The sequence below is a fragment of the Triturus cristatus genome, chromosome 10 (genome assembly GCF_964204655.1).
Source record: "Triturus cristatus chromosome 10, aTriCri1.1, whole genome shotgun sequence".
In the NCBI taxonomy this organism is placed as follows: Eukaryota; Metazoa; Chordata; class Amphibia; order Caudata; family Salamandridae; genus Triturus; species Triturus cristatus.
Genome location: NC_140593.1, coordinates 142912700 through 142930488, shown reverse-complemented (window position 1 = coordinate 142930488; position 17789 = coordinate 142912700). Strand labels below are relative to the sequence as shown.

General features: G+C 42.2%; 1 protein-coding gene across 2 annotated transcripts in view; it reads left to right on the top strand.

The window, feature by feature from the left end:
• Positions 1 to 16374, top strand: part of CPNE4 (copine 4) — a 1366646-nt gene extending 1350272 nt beyond the window's left edge. For both annotated transcript variants that reach the window (XM_085630665.1, XM_085630664.1), the window contains exon 16: positions 12945 to 16374. In XM_085630665.1, the coding sequence (XP_085486791.1) occupies positions 12945 to 13070 (126 nt within the window). In that variant the 3' untranslated portion in view covers positions 13071 to 16374. The remainder of the gene's footprint in view (positions 1 to 12944) is intronic.
• Positions 16375 to 17789: the final 1415 nt, after the last annotated feature.

Genomic DNA, 17789 nt, shown 5'->3' with positions numbered 1-17789 from the left:
ATGCAGGTACTGCGATATACCAAGACACTACACTCTGTTCACGTCAAGAGAGTAGAGTTATTGGCCCAGTCTTACAGTCTCAGGCAGAATCTGCCAGGCAATGGGATCCCCACAACAAGGACCTTCAAGCTACAATCCACATTCCGAAGAGAAGGAATCTAGAATGTGGAATATAATGAGACAGGCACATCACCACAGCATGTGTTTGTGTAGTGCAAATCTAGCTGGAGTGAAACAGAGCATTATACTGCAGTAAAAGATTGTAGGGACTATGCTGAGCTTGAGAAAGGAGCGATATGAGATAGTGTACAATAATTGGGACGAGATTCATGTTAATGGGCCTGGTGCTGGTGGATCTTGGTGGGTCCTTACCACAGGTTAATGTGGAGCTCCTTAATGGAGGAGTCTAAACCACCTTTGTAAACTATGAAACTTATGGTGCCAGCTTGATATATTAAAGAATGTTATTGCAGATCTTTGCTGTGCAGCCAAAAAGAGTTGGTGGAATCTTAACTCGGGGGTGTTCTCTTTAGAATGTGAGGCTGACAGCACTCGATGTTAGTCAGTCTTTTCGAGGTGGTCGCATGCCAGGTTGTGTTTCCCTGTAAACACATTCTTCAACTTATCGAGTCTCCTGTATTCAATTATATCTCTCATCATAACAAGTTGGCTACCAGCGTCCTCCATTTTTTTCATTGTTTGAATTTGGCAGTATCACGGCTCTTTCTGTTATGTTAGCCACATGAGGTGGTAAGGTGGTAAGGTCGTAAAATTGCTTGGGATCTCTTTATCCTCTGACCCTCTAGTGCTCCATTTGGAGTCCTGCACTTGAGGATTTTATTATTATTCCCTCCTGATTCAGGGATTTAGTCTGCAAATTTGGTGGCTCTGGCCATGAGCCTATTCATCGTACACTTCCCAGTGACGTTTCTCAACAACTTTTGTCCCCACTTTGCTTGTTTGCGATCATTGCGCCCCGAAGAAAGTGAGACCCACATCGGGGTCACCCACCGAAACGCCCGTCGGCGCTGGAGTTTCCTTGTTAAACTGTTTTCCCCTTCCTCTCTATTTATCAATATATTGAGAAGCCATTGAATTTCGATTCTCATATTACCATGACGAGAGAATCTGGATTTCATTAAAGACACGGAGGCTGACATTATGCATTATTCCTTTAATGCAGTCCAAGCAGCCGCTTACATCACATTATTAAAAGGTTCCAGAATAGAACAATACAACACATGAAAGGCATGAGCCATCAACAATCTGCCTCTTTTAAATATGGAGGAAAATAAGTTCATGAAACTTGAAACATCAAAACGATCTTCTGATGAGCAGGATGAAGGAGAAGGAAGAACGAAGGTAAAACCAAAGGCCAGACGACACGCAGTTTAGGAGCGTTACCTGAAAAGAGAAAGAAGTAAATATCTCTTGAATGTAAAAAATAGTGTCAAGCTTATCAAGCTAAAAGGAACAAGAGATGAAACAAGTACTGTTAATGAAAAGTACAGTAATAAACTGTAACAAACCCAGCATTAAATCATTGTAAGACCACCAAGGGGTGGAATGGGAGGGATAATGTCAGCCTCCGTGTCTTTAATGAAATCCAGATTCTCTAGTCATGGTAATATGAGATTCGCAATTTCATTACAAGAACGGAGGCTACATTATGCATGTTGGTAGCTTTGTAAAAGAACATCAGACATATGTTCAATAGGCTTGCAATAATGACGTGCAAAGGAGCTAGCATTTAACCAGTCAGCAGCTTTGAGAATGTTGTCCATAGCACCCCTCTAAGGGAGTGAGTTTGAAATTTCTTTAAGTCAATACCTGCTAAACCCATAACAGTCTTAACCCATCTAGCAATTGAGGTTGAGGTTATGCCTTTGTGGGGTTTAACAAAGGATATAAGTAATTGGTTAAAATCCCGAGTGCGAAGAGCAAACATTCTGCGATCATACTCTCTCATGCAGTCCACAACGCAAAATGTTGGACATAAATCAAAACGTGGGTAAAAGATTGAATCAGACATAGTCTTTGTTCTTCTATAAATCTCAAATTTGATTCCGAACATGTTATATGATCTATTCGTAATCTCTAGGGCTTTGACATCAGAGACCCTTCTGCATGAGATTAGGCATAGTAGAGTAGCCAGCATAATGGAAAGGTTTTTTTTTTCTCCTATTGGGGAGAGTATTAACAGGCCAGTTATTGAAAAGATCAAGGATTATTTTGACATCCCAAAGACTTTCATATTTAGGTTTAGTAGGTCGTCTTAAATGAATGCTTTTCATCACTCTACAATGACATTTTTATCTACCTTTTTACCATTGACAAGGACATGACCAGCAGAAATAGCCTATCTATAGCAATTGATAGTTCTATAGCCGAGGCCTTTACAAATTGTTTAACAATGTCAACAATAGGTGCTTCCAAGGAATCCAGGTTCCTTTCCAGGCACCAATGTACCCAGATTCTCCATATGTTGTTATATCTGTAGTGAGTGCCTGGGGCCCAAGACTCTCTGAGGAGAGTTGCAGCCGTCGCCGAAAGTCCTCAGATTTCATTGGATCTCCTCACACTCTCCAGGCAAGAAGGGTTAAACTCCTGTTCTGAATTAGGGGGTGAACTCCTCCCACTACGTCTGCAAGAAGATTCTCTAGGGTAGGAATTAAGAAGGGGGTGGGGTTGCAAGCTAGTTCTAGAGTGGTGGGGAACCATGCTTGGGATGGCCAAAAGGGAGTTATTAGGACAAGGAAGCACTGATCCTGTCTCACTATCTGAAGAACTCTCTGAATCATGGCAAAGGGAGGGAACGCGTACACCTTGGCTCCTTTCCAAGATTGTAGTTTCCTTGTTAAACTGTTTTCCCCTTCCTCTCTATTTATCAATATATTGAGAAGCCATTGAATTGCGAATTTTAAAAATGAACTGTATTATGGACTGTTTTTTCATTTATTGATTAACTCTGAAACTGACCTATGTGTTCCATTTTCTAGACCTGACAGAGTCATCAATTGTCTCATGTTGAGAGAGGGGGACTTTGTCTCCATGTATATATTGTTACTTTGAAAGTTTTTAACCCTTATTTTGTAGGACGTATGAGTATGTATGGGTATGCCTCTGTTTGAATGAACGATTGTGTGTGTGCGCGATGTAGGATGTGCTTGTGTCATTCATGATACATTATTTACTGTCTTTTTCTATCATTGCAACATTATATTTACTAAATAAATCTGATATTTTTTGTACCCATGTATTTGTGGATTATATTTTGGAAGGGCAGTGTTTCATGTTCGTGATATTATTATCAGTGACGATTAGCACTCTAAACGATGTTGGCAGAAATATGTTGTTCTGATTGTATTTCTATGACCCTGATATTGTCCTGCTACAGGAAACTAATCTCGGGGGAAACAATTGCAGGATCCTCAACCACTGGAGATACAAATTCCTGCATTCAGGATTCTCCAGGGGTGTCTCAGGGGTGGGGATTTTAGCATGCAGGTCCCTCCACCATAGGTTACCCGCTCGTGGGTTGATGAGTTGGAATGTCAGAGACCCTGTTGCTTGGGGAGGGAGCCCTCAACCTAACGGCATAGGGGGGCATTGATAGGGTCATGGCTTCGAGAGACAGACCCATAGTGGATTCATGACTGACCTCCTATCTCGACTCCATGGGGAAGGCAGACGTCTGGTGGGATAATCACCCCAAGACACACCGGGAGGCAGTGGAACACTTGAGGGCTCTCTAGACAAAGCAAATTATTATCAGGCAAGCATAGTGGGAGCAGTTTATAGCTGACATCCCAACATCACGACTAGGTCCATAGAGAAGTTGGGCTCTGGAGGCAGAGATAACGGAGTCAGAAATTGCAGAAGCACTGACGCAGATGAAGGGGGGTAGATCCCCGGGCCCCAACGGCCTTCCACCTGGGTTTTTTTAAATGTGTTGAGACCCAGGTCATGGGCCCACTCTGCGTGCTGTACTACAGGGCAAGGAAGAATGGTCATCTCCCTCAGGACCTGGGCTGCGTAATGATTCACAAGTAAGGCAAACCGGTAAAGGACTATGCCTTGTATAGACCAAAGGTCTTAACAAAAGTACTCGCCAATCGCCTAATGCAAATAGTAGACACACTTGTGGCCCCCGACCAATAGGGCTTCATGTCCTGCAGAGCAACAAGGCACAACCTACGTAGACTTGCAGGGTGCCTGGAGGGAGTGACCAGATGGATGAGCCGGCTGTCCTATTGTCACTCAATGCCGAGAAGGTATTTGACTCTCAAGTGTGGCCCTCCCTAAAGGGGGTACTGAGCAAGATGAGTTTCGGCCCGGCATTTTTGATGTGGGTGACATTGCTATGCACAGCCCTGAAAACCAGGGTTAAGGTGAACGGTGCATTTTCCGACGAGTTCAGCTTGGACAGGGGAACCCTCAGAGATGCCCACTGCCCCCCTTACTTTTTGCACTGGCAGTAGAACCCCTTGCCAAATAGATCAGAAAGATGGCCTGCATAGGGGCGTCAGATGGGGCACAGGGTGGGAAGACGCCATATCACTGTACACTGATGATGTCCTGCTCTATTCAGCAGACCCAGTTCACTCCATTCCCAGGGCGTTGAGATCCTTGAGACTTATAGATCCTACTTTGGGCTCTGTATCAACTGATGCAAGTCAGTGGCGTTCCCGCTCTCCAGAAAGGCCCCCGGGAGGGCCTGGAAAAACCCTCTTCAGTGGGAGGCAAGGGATTTCAGGTACCTGGGAATCTTCATAACAAAAGACATTGATGTTTTTTTGAGGGAAAGCATGAGCTGAATCCTGGAGGCAAATCGGATAGCTTTGGAACACTGGGGAGGACTCCTGCTTTCCCTAATGTGTAAAACAGCTGTCTATAAAAGGATCTTTCTCACAAAAAATGTCTACACGCTGGAAAGCACTCCCTTCCCGGTCCTGGAGGGTTTTTTCTACTCTGTGGACAAGGTGACCAGGGAGCCGCTGGGGCAGGGAGGGATACCGAGGATAGCCATGACTACCCTGACTAGGAAGCCCCTCTAAGGAGGCATCACCCTCCCAGACTTGTGGCTCTACTACTGGGCAGCACAAATGCAAGTGGGCCTTCTCGACGCATCAAGAACCCTCCCTGGTGGCTGACAGATGAGCAATGGACCCAGAGGGTTATGTTAAATGCCTCTATAGCCAAAAGGGGGCAGATGCCGCTACCTGCTCCAATGGTAACTGAGATCGGTATATGGCAATGGGCAACCCGGAAGACGGGCTGCGCTGGGAAGTTGACTCTGGAAACCCCCTTTGGGAATTGGACATCTTGAAAGGGTTACGGGGAATAGAGGGCCATAAAAAGTGGGACCTGCTGGGCATATCCAAGCTGGGGGAAATGTGACGGGGAATTATTCTGTTTACCGAGCTGCAAGGGGACTGCCAACAAACTGGAAGCCAGTTCTTCAGATATAAACAATTATCACACTTGCTACGGGTACATGCTGGCTTTCTCACAGAGGTTCCAGATGAGTCACCACTAGAGCATAGGGTGCTGGGATCCCTACTGACCCACCATGCAGTGTACCAAATATACTAAACACTTCTCCACAACAGTCCTCCCCTATTAACAACCTCAGGGACAAACGGGAAAGGGAACTTGGCCAACTAGAAGATGATGACTGCAGTGCGGCATGCTACTACCTTTCGAAAGGTGGCTATATGGAGCAGTTTCCAACTCATTCAGCTAAAGTTACTCCATAGGGTGTACATAACCAGGTTGTATGGGACAAGTTGAGGATGGCCTCTGCTAAAGAGGCTGCCAGCAGAGGTGGTACCCTGTTCCACATGCTCTGGGACTGCCCCAGGATTCAGGGCTTCTGGTGGGCTGTGGGTTGCCGGATCTCAGAGATCCTAGACTTCACCCTGGAACTTATGCCACAGTTGATGCCTCTGGGATTATGGAGAGAACAGGTGTTAAATAGCTACACGCTTTTGTTCTACAATGTTGAGCTGATGGTACTCAGCTGAGATGTTATCAGACACTGGGGGCATCTTTGAAAGCCTGGGAAGTGACCCTAGAATGATGCATGAGGGCTGAGAAACTGGTGTATTATGGCCGAGGGATGCCCACATAAGTTTGTAAAGGTGTGGGGCCCTTGGAGAGCTGCAGAAGTCATGGATCCCTGAGTCTAGAGGGGACAACAGAGGGGCCCCAGGAGGTAGGTGTAGGAAGGGCTACCTGGGTGAGCCACAATGTCCACTATGCGATATTTGGGCGAGAAGTGCAATGGAATGCCAGGTTGTGGGAGTCAAAAATATATAATTGTCACTGTATTAATGTTATTTTTGTCCGGTATGCCTCGGTCCCCTGTATGCATAGGGCAGTTGTTTGTTGGGTACTTCTTCTTACTGAAAATTCCAGAAATAAAGGTTGGAGAAAAATAAAGCTTGGTGAAACAACCAGAGTGGATCCCTCAGGCTTAGAGTGAAACTGTACTAGTTTTTTCTTGGGGTGGGGGCATGTAAGACACGTTTCCGTGGTTCCAATATGGAGTAGGGATGCTAGCAAGAATATCATTTCTCCATCCGTATATGAAAGAACTAGAGCTTGGATCATCATTCAAAAACGTGGTTCAAGGAGGTAAGGTTTTAATGTGGGTGAAAAGGGGTCAGAGAGGAGTTTGAGACACAAATGCACAGCTTTATGGGCATTTCCAAACTTCCAAGGCAAACCATGCCTTGGAACGCCCTCTTCCCACCTCTTGAGTGGGATTTATGAGAGCAGGTTTCTCTGCACCCATAGAAGAGAAATCCACACTTGTAAATGGGTGTACGCCTGCCAGGAATCCCTTTGTGAATTCGTGGCAAGCATAAAAAGCTAAGTTTAGTGGTAAACATACTTTTATGACCAAATATCCCCTTTCAAATAGGCTGTGGTGCATTCAGGGCTAGTTTGTAAATGTAAAGATTTTCTGAAGTCTTATATTTTCTCTATTTGTGAAGCATTGTTTATGTTCTGTTTTCTTAGGTAGGTGTGTGAGGTCAGTTTTGATGAGGGAGAGGTAGTACTTGCGGTTGATGTCATTGTAGGAGACTCTCAGATAAGAGTTGCCTATTAAATGCATAACGGTACTTTGATTGATAATTTTGTTGTTTGATTAATTAAAATCATTACAACCACATAAATGAGAAAATAACATTTAAAACATTACTCTACATGCTGCTATCACTTACTTAACCGCAAACCAACAGTAATGAAGTGCAATGCTTGCCATTATTAACAAATCCTTGCATATTTACACGACAGTGCAGAGTGTCAACAATTAAATATCAAAAATGACATGTAAAGGCAATTTAAAGGGAAAAATTTGCAATGAGCAATTTTAAAATACAAGGTTCAGTTACCGATACCTCATCCTTACACCCAAATAAAATAATTATAAACTATCAAAGTGCAACTGCTTATGTAAGAACTGGTATCACATATTCTTAGCAGTCTGATTCTTTATTAATGCGATATAATTTATATTCAAATTCATACGATCAAATAATTCATAATCAACAGTACCAAACCCTTTAGATATTTACCTGAGTTTTACTTAGCAGTAAAAGTAAGTGATATGTGCAAATGTGCACATACGCTAAATTGCATGCTATTTAATGATAAATTCCTATTCAACTCTTAAGTAAGCCCAGGGGCTAACTCCGCTACGCCAGCGGCGTTTGCGGAGTTTTGCCAACTCCGCGCTCTGTTGGGAACGCAGAGTTTAGGTAAAAATCCAACTCTTCGGCATAGCGGAATTAGCCCCTAGGCCCACTCCCAGAACAGGAAATAAATGATCACTTAGCTGCTCTGGTGTCTCTGGGCTGCCCTCCTCTTCTCATGGTCTCTCCGCCTCGCCATCCTCACCGGTCGCAAACCCCTACTTTGTATGTCTTGGGAGGAATGCGCCTGCATGCGAGTGTGCGAATGTGCAGTCCTCGCTGGACGTACAACGTAGAGGTTTGCGACCGGCGAGGACGGTGAGGAGGAGACCACGGTGAGGAGGAGGGCAGCCTGGAGACACCAGAGCAGGTAAGTGATAATTTCACTTTTTTTAAATAAGGTGGAGAGGAGCAGAGTTTATTTTCAACTCTGAGGAACTCCGCGTAGTGGCACTCCACCAACTCTGCCCACCCTTACTCTTAAGAAATCTCAAGCAGTCAGCTAGAAATACCAAAGCGTTGCGGCCTAGTAAGTGATTGAGTATACCTGGACATCACTTAACAGCATTCTGCAGCACACATAGAAGGAGAGATAATCGTCTCCATTGATAAATTTTGTGCAGAAAGGTGCCCATTGCTGCACAAAATTAATCATCCCCACAAGGCAGGCACCCTTGCAACATGGTGGAAGGCTGCCATCATTGGCACTAGGCTGCTTTATTAGTGTCGGTGTAGGGGTCAGTACAGGAAACCATCATATTCTTGTAAATACAGCACATTCCAGCACTTTTAGAATGATGCTGCATGGCGCTGCAAAATTGCTTGCGGTACAGAGCTGCACCATTCTATTGTAAATAAGGCACCAAGTCTCAATTTCATAAATGAGTCTTGCATGTGAGAAGGAAAGTGTGAATTAAAATATGGTTGAGTTCCCAGAACTTCATATGAGTTTATGTCTGTCCAAGCATGCTTTTTTACTGTCCTTGCTTCTTTGTCCAGCTAAGACAAAAATAATTTCATTCTATTCACAGTACTTTTAAAGCCTGCTGCAGACTCTGCAGTAGGCACCTGATCTGACCAAGACAGGGCTTGGAGTGAATCCTGCATGTAGAGCCGCCATGGGCCAGTAGAGGTGAATTTAGTCATTGTTTGCAAATGAACCAGATTCAGAGGTAGTCAAAGAATGGAAGAATTTCAAGTATGTGCAGGCTAAATCCCATCTCTAAAGGCCAAACTATAACCAAATTCGTGCATGGTCAATGTACATTGGGATTTTAAAGACCGAGTTAACAGCCTTGACCTGTAGTATGTCTAGTAGCATGGCATCTTTCCCTCGAAAAATAAATGAAGCATAACATTCAAAAGGTGGGCATGCCAGTTTATCCTTGAAATGGAAGATATTAATAACTGCTTTAGCCTTAAGAGAATCAAAATGGCTGCTGAAGGAAATTTTATTATCAAACAAGCTGCCTAACTTTTGACTATTTCAATTTGCTTTCCTTTTGAGTACCACGACTATAATTTGAGTGGTGTACTCTAATCGGTATAATCTTAGTTTTCTTTAATGTTAAGCTCTAGATGATTTTTCAACATATATTCATCAAAGTAGTTAATTAAATTTTGAAGTCCTATCAATGTTTGGCTGAATAGTACTGTGTCATCAGCATACTGAAGATGATTTAAGGGAATATTGCACAGCTTAGGTGGATGTGAATTCGAGAAGTCCAAATGTAGTTTAGGATCTGCCATAAAAAGATTAAATAAACAGGGGACAAGACCACACCCCTATTTTAATCTGTGTGCTGTCTCAATTGTTTGAGTAAGGGAAGTTCTGTCTCCCAGTTTATTCTAGACCCATGTGTCCATGTAGAAACATACTATGAGATCTAGAATGCATAATAGTAGAGCTGGTACAATTACCAAGGGGCAAGACTCCATCATGTTCCACACATAATTTATAGATAACTTGGGAAGCATGAATTCCTGGGATTGTTTGCATGCAGTGGCGGCTGGTGACATTTGAAAGTGGTGAGCGTAAAACAATAATTGTACTGAACTGTGGTGAGCGAGCGTAGCGAGCGAGTCCGAACCACCTACGGGGGATCCCGGGGGCAAATGGTGCATTTTTAAGCGCCACACCTCGCCTAGATCATGAGCCTGAATCACACTTTAACACGTAAAGACCGAATACAAGGTGACGGTGATTGGCATGAGGACAGCTTTGCTTGCAAGACACTACCCCATTCCCACTATGTATTAAAGGACAGACACAAGACTACAACACCTCCCCTATGTTGCAGCCCAGAGGCACGGCTTGCCTCTGCTCTATTACAGCACAGAGAGGAGAGTACATCACCCCTGCTGTATTGCAACTCAGTGAGACGACGCCATCACATATCGCATAACAGCTCAGACACGACTGCAACGGATCTGTTAAATTACATGGGAGACAAGAACGCATCACCTTTGCTACATTACAGCACAAACTAGGACTGGACTGCTTCATTACAGCGCCAAAGCAACAGTGCAGCGCTATTTCTGTATTCAGAACTGTCGTGGCTGCATCACCCCTGCTATCACAGCACAGGCATGCCTGCATCACCTCAGCACAGGCATGTCTGCATTACCTCAATCACAGCACAACGTGACTGCATTACCTCAGCACAGGCATGACTGCATCATCTCAATTACACCACACGCATGCCTGCATCTCCTCCGCTATACTACAACAGAGACACAGCTCCATCACTCTGCTATATAACAGCACAGACATCACTACATGTCTCAGCCCCGAATCCTCGAGGGGCTGACTCAGCCTATCATCTTTCTAAGGATCATAAGACAAGTACTTGTGAGCTGAGTAATGCTATTTCCCGTTACTTACAGCCACAAAGTTAGTCAGTATTATTACTTCTCACCCTTCTGCTGGTGATTGATCTGTGGGACTGTGGGAATGGCGCGCGTGGACGCTCAGTGTAAGCGATGCCAGGACACATAGGACGAAGAGGGTTTCATAGCTTCCAGAGATTCTCCTAACGCTGCATCCGAAATGGAGGACTCCTCTCTGGTCAGCCTAGCCTAGTCTGTGTCTTTTGGTCGTCGCAGTAGAGATAAGCCCTATTCATGTTGTGGCATGGCCTGCAGCGGCCTTTGCATATCGGAGCAAACACGCACTTCCTGTTTGCGCTCCTCCAAATTACAATTAGTTTACTGTAGGAATGGGATAGTGTCTCTCTTGGGGGTCTATTATGTGAGTGTCAGGACCCTAGGTGTTTGAGAACAATACCGCTAAAACCTCCAGAAAGCATAACAGTGACTTACTGGCTGCCGGCCCTCTCTGTAAACCACAGGGCAAAGCCGTGGCCGCCGGTGAACATCCTCCGCATGACCCCAAATACAACAGCAAGCAAGGGGCTCACCGGCGCTGGCGAAAAAACGCTGTGTGTGCCAAAAAAGTCACCGAGATCGCAGGCACAGAGGTAGAAGGGAAGGGGCCAGGCTGAAAACTAACTTCGCCCTGCTCTTTCACGCTCTTGGTCGAACTGCCGCTCAACAGCCTCCAGTAAATGCCAAATCAGAAGACTGGATGCGACTGGGGGCAGCTACTCGGCTGTATCCTGGCATTTGATAGGGCATGGGGCGACTGTGTGAAAAACACGTCACCGCCCAAGCAGGACCCTATCTTGAGACGCCTGCACTACACTAGGCATGCGCAGCATACTAATGGATTGCGAATGGAGTGGGGAGCTGAAATAAAAACTGCTCCTCTCGTACATGCGCAGTCCATCTTCTGGACTCCTGCTCTCACCTGCCTGCGTGCGCTGTGCGTTGACATGCACACTTCACCTGAGTGAAGCACAGGCCGGAAATGTAAACAGACGAATTGTCAAAGCTGTCAATTCGTCTGCTTACATTCTTGCTGCCCGAACTGCAGTGAGCAGTTTCTTTTTGTGTTGTCGGATGCGTAGTGGGGCGCTGCCCCAGCGCCCCTAATGGACTAGCCGCCACTGTTTGCATGCATGCAGCCACTGTAATCTTGAAGTGATCATCTGGACCAGTGAGTGTTTGTTGGAGAAAGTATGAGGACCAAGAATCTCCTGCAATTACAGAAGGTTTACCAGGCTTTTATTGTTGACAGTACTGAAGCCTACCAAGAAATCATGCACAACACAGAGAACTCCATTATCAGTGATGAAAATGTTTTTTTTTCATCATTTGGGTAAAAGATATATTAGTGCTGAAATGTCACTTGAATTGGGACCTATATATGCAAATATAGTACTTCTTGCAGAGTTGATCACATATCCAGTTAGATACAGCTTTCTCGATTTATTTTCCAAATAAGGCTAAGTGCGTCATAAGTGGGTAATTTGAAGCGCCAAGATGTCAGATTTTATTGTTTTGGGAAAATGTTTTGAATACAGGAGGGGATGGGGTGTGAGCTGCCTATGGAACCATGACATTAGTTGGGATCAGGACATTTGTTTGATATGGTTAGAGAGATATAATGATATTGGTGCTGATGGAGATAGAAGGTGGTCCATGTGTGGGATTTGTGTGGGTGGATGTGAGGCAAAGTAGTGGTTTGTTTCATGCTGTCAATGCGAAGTAAGGTATTCTCTGTGAAAAAAGATTGTGCACTGTGCTGTTGTATGCTTCCCTGAAGTTTGTTGTTTAGTAACAAGCTTTGGATTTGGTGATAAGGTGGTTGACAGTGGAGCAAAATAACTTTAAAGGGTTCAGTCATTTTGTGACTCTGCTTTCCTCCACGGATTTTCTTGATGTAGGTAGATTATCTCTTGAATGTACTATGTTGCTGACAGCTACGCTTTGGTGGATCACGATTTAAAAGGGGCATTTGTATCCATGCTCCTTTTCTGAGTAGATTTCATAGTCAAGGATTGAGCTGATGTTAATTGTCTGCTGGATCATGGTCATGTTTGCTCATTGGAGAGAGATAAAGGAAAATCTTTAAAGATCTATAAATGTTGCTTCTCAGCTTTACGTTGGTCGTGGAAGATAGACAAAGTGTGGCGAAGAGAGACAGACTTGGTGAAGTGGTCTTGCAAGTCCAGTTATAGTGACAACTGTGCAGTTATTTGTAGGTACCATACATATAAAAATAAATGCATTTATATAAACAGCTCTGGTATCAATAGAGACTATGTTAAGCATTTAATCATAGAGTTGCACATATTTTACTAACACCAAATATTTTTATTTCTCTTCTTTTTCTGACAGGCCTCCCCAGCTGCATTGGCCAAGAGTGTTTTGGCTGAAGTTCCAAACCAGGTGGTGGACTACTACAATGGGAAGGGGATTAAACCAAAATGCCTCTCTGAATATGAGTCTTCCAGGACACCATGAGCTACTTGGCACACTTTTCCATAGTTCCAAAATATTCCTAACACTGAAAGAGAAAAGAAACGATAGCACGTTTTGGTGTTTTTTATCTAATTGACAATTTTTTCTGCATGTGTAGCCAAAGGGCCTGGACCTATTAAGCAGTTGTAGTGTTGAAGACTTTTTACAAACTTAAAAATAAAACTCTTTACATTACAGCATGTCGCCTTGAATAAACTGTTAAATGTATCTGTTTTTTATACAGGTTTGTTGATATTTTGCAAAATTTCTTATTATCTTTACACTGTAAAGCAATTTTGAAAAGTTTATTGAAAGTTGATAGCCAATGCATTTGATTACAATCTGCTAACAGTAATGAAAGATTTTTCAAACAGGCAGATAGCATGTACTGTATTTTGCATGTCAATCATAAAAACAAGACAATTTACATTATTGCCCTCCATATGCCCACATTACAGTTAGTTGCCCACTTCAAAATGACCTTTTGATATATTTCAGAAATATTTTAAAGTGGCAGTACAACTACAATGATGTTCAAGAGCAGTGCGCCCTAACATCACAACCCCAAACCAAAAACACAACCTGGTCAAATCGTGGGCAAAAAAGAATGGATATTTGTTAAAGTGACTTTGAAAGATATTTTTACAAAGTACACTGGTTAGGAGGAGGGAACGCTGAAATTTAAGATAGGTACACGATGCACTAAATGGAGGTGTCTGGCAAGAGGCCCCTTAAGTGAAAATCCTCCGCATCTGCGGATCTAACAAGATTGAAACAATTGATTATGTTCTCTACTATAATGAGTTAGATAATGAGTTAAGGGAGTCTGCAAAGTTATTCTTGAATAAATTTTCACTTTTGAAAAAACTTTACAAAAAATTCCCTCGCTCTTACTGGAGCTATGCAAATTAGGATTTTTCTTTAGGAAATATTCACATTGGCAAAGTGCTGACAAGAAATTCTAATCAATACTGTTCTTTGTACATACTTTATTTTTGCAATGTTTGCATATAATATTTGGATTGCTGGATTTTGAAACCATAACATCCTTTTAACTATGTTGATGAAGGCACTATTACCATAAAACATGAAGGTATCAAACAATATTGAATGCAAAATATGTAATTATATTCACTCTAGCACCTGCTCAAAGAGCAATGTCTTTCTAAAAGATATAATAAGAAGTCAATTAAAATGTTATTAAACAATTAGCAATATATTTTATATTTTTTTCATAATACAGGTTGCTTCTCTGTGCAACGTAAGAATACATTTGTACCCTATGAGCATATCCTTTGTTTAATATAAAAAAAAAGAGCCAATGGAATAACTGGGCACATTTGAATTACTTGGGCTTACATTCTAGTTCACATCTCGTTGACAGTTTCCGACTTAAAGATGCCATAGATTGCTCACATTTGCATGGTAAAAAGCAACTAGGTAAACAATGAATTTCAGGAACAATTTAAGTCAAGTTCATATTAGGTTCCGGCAAAATTGACCTCACCCCAGTGTCATTTCGGGAATTTCACATTATGCTTGTTACAACAAATTAAAGACATATGTCATTATGGCTTGTTTAATTGCACATGTTTAATGAAAGATTTTAATGTGTGCACTCGGGAATAATATAACCAGCCAGAATGCGAGCAGCAGTTGCTCATATCACTTGTTTTTTTTGCATAATTCTTTAACGTAAAATGAGTCCTCCTGTTAAAAATGATGAGAAGACACATTTCAAGCTAAAATATAGCACTAAATGATGGATTTGTATTGTGCTTAATTATGCGGAATATTCCGTAATCTTCTCAAAATATCCAAAAAGAAAATTACACAAATTTTGCACACACCTAGTTAATATTTGATTTCATTAAAGCTGTGAATTTAGAAATACTCACAAAAAAGCACAAATGGGATTGTTAGGGTGATAATGTTTTTGTTTTAGAAGTACTAGCACAGGCCAACTTCTTGTTTGCCAAAACCCATAGAAATAGAAGAAGTGATTCAATATGGACACTTTCAAGAACCACAACTATTGCTCAGAAATACTTTGGCCATCTAGGATCAGAACGTCTAGTTTGGTAGGACTATTGACCAATTTGCTTCAGAACCATCTGTGGTTGTGCTGCTGTTTTAAAATGGTCTGAAAGAGGAATGGACAAATAAGCTGAAATATTAAGCACACGCCCCTCCATGCAGAACAATCAGGATGTTGGAAGTGCCTCAAGAGAGCCCCATTTGTTTGAGTCCAAATCTTGGCCAGCACAAGAGGGGCTAGCATTTTTCACCAATTTGGTTTGCATTTTAATGAAAAATATCAAAGGGTGCTTTCACCCGCAGCAAAGTACCTGGAACTCCATGTTCTAGAGTATGCCTTTACACTATCATCCCTGCACAGACACTTTTAGAGTCTCAGATTGAATTGGGAAATTTGGTGACAGTTAACAGCAAAATTATGTCTAAGATACCCTTATGGCATTACTTTGGAATGGACAGCAAATGTGCCATTTTGAGCAGTACAGCATAACTGACCCTTTCAAAATGTCTGGTCTGATAAACATTCTACAATAGCAAGAAATTGCATTTACATTGATTACTTTTCAATCTCTGCAAGAACTGAAAATAATCAAATAAGGAGAGTAAACAAGCTAAAAATAAATGGAATTCTCAACCATGAAATTCTAATGATAGAATGTTGGGTCTCTATATTTGATAGTCCTGTCTGCACTAAGGAGGAAGTAGCAATGTCCTCAGTGAGTGACAATGTAGAGCTCATCTTAAAATCAATTTCAATATAGGGAATGGAGGAGAAAAAGAAAATGAGCATTGCTAGTGGTTGAGCAGTTGTCAATTCTCATCTAGAATTTCTCTGACCCTACTGTCCCAGGCATTGGTCAAGTCTGTTGTGAACATTTTATAACCTTCTTTGTGATTTTCCTCAAAACAAATTGTGCATGGAGTATTACCCTTTGGCATGATCTATTTTTGGTGGAATACATTTAATTATGGGGTTTTTGTTAGTATACTTTTACTGTAAATACATAAACAGCCTAAACAAGGGAATTTAGAATGGCATCCAAGTGGTACTGCACAACTTTTTGACTGATGAAGTCTCAAAGGAATGGAGACTTTTTAATTTTTTTTATCTGAGAAAAACAGGATATTTTAGTCTCCAACAAGCAAATTGTACTGTAGTATAAAGGAGGCTAACGCACAACGTGTATGGAATGGTGAGAAATGTGTTAAAGAGCATACAATTATAAGTATGGAAATGTATGATTTTATGAATAAACTGGGTGCTTGTTACTACACGTTTACAAAGGTTTTGTTTTCTGTTCATCTAAAATTATGTCTTCTTGATTCTTCATATGCAATGCAGTTGCCAACTTTAACATAAGTGTCTGTTGTATTTTTTAGCTTAATCTCGATTCAGTGGGTTATGTAGTGTCTCTATTGCTGTGTTAATTATATTGTCCAGGTACTACTTTTTTTGAGCCAGTCAATGCATCGACAGACCATTATTGGTAGATGTTACTGAAGATGTTTAGTCATTTTTGAAACATCAGAGTCTCTAAAATGTGTTGTTTGCAGCACTTCCTTCTCTGTAAGAAAGTGGATTATCATTTGGAGTGGGAGGGCGGGAGGGCGGGAGGGCACCCACCCCGAGGAATATACACTAACTTGCCTGGGTGAATCCTAAGGTCGACCAAATGAACCTGATCTGAGCCCTGGTACGTCTGGCACAGAGCAGACAGGCCTAAATTAGGGCAAGTTGTAAAGTATTTATACAGTACCAAAACTGTAATAAATTAAAAATATTAAACAATAAAAATCCCAAAGGGAATTAGGAAAATATAGTAAAATGTAATAAACACACGAGACACCAAAAACAAAAACAAATCCAATAAGGGGAACTGGAGATGTTAGTATTTTACAGTTCTATGTGCAAATTGCACAATAAACTGCCCCAAAGATAGGCTATGGTTGAAGTAGCCCTGGTCCTAGGCACAATTTCACACTAACCGCAATGGAGTACAGGATACACTAACCAGGTACATCCCAGTCAAAGATTTTACCTTCTTGGGATGCAACCCAACCCACTTTTTCAGAAGTTCCTGTTTGCCTGAACAATCTCACACTGCCCCTCACTCCTAAAATTCCTCTCTTTTGTTCACCCAGAGGTGTGGCTAGGGAAATGAGCAGTCCCCTACTCTGTGGTTACTCAGTCCGGTTCTAGGGGTAGCGTCCCATCATGACTGGTCTTGGAGCCAGCCTGACTTTGGGAATAAAGGGTTGCCTTCTCCAGGCCCCATCTTTATTCCCTTAGGAAAGTGTGTCTCCTTTACAAGTTAATGAAGTTTCTAGGCCCACTCTAAATGATCTACCTGTAAGGGGAAGAAAACACCTCCAACACCCAGACCATTGTCCATGACCTAGTAGTAGTATTCACAACTCATTAAGGCCAAGTACAGGTTGGGCAGCTGCTGCCAGGCTAAAGCAAATTAGCCTGCAGAAGCTAGGCCGGGAATAGGTAACTTCATATTTACTAAAGGTCTGACCTCACCAATGATTTGGTCTTGAAATAAATATGAAAACTAGTCTTTGAGTAACTACCTTAGCCTGCCCATGTCAAAATTTACAAATAAACATTTATAACCTGGATTCATGCTACACATGGTAGGCCTGAAGCCATATTTTAAAAGCCCATCCTGTAGATGGCAC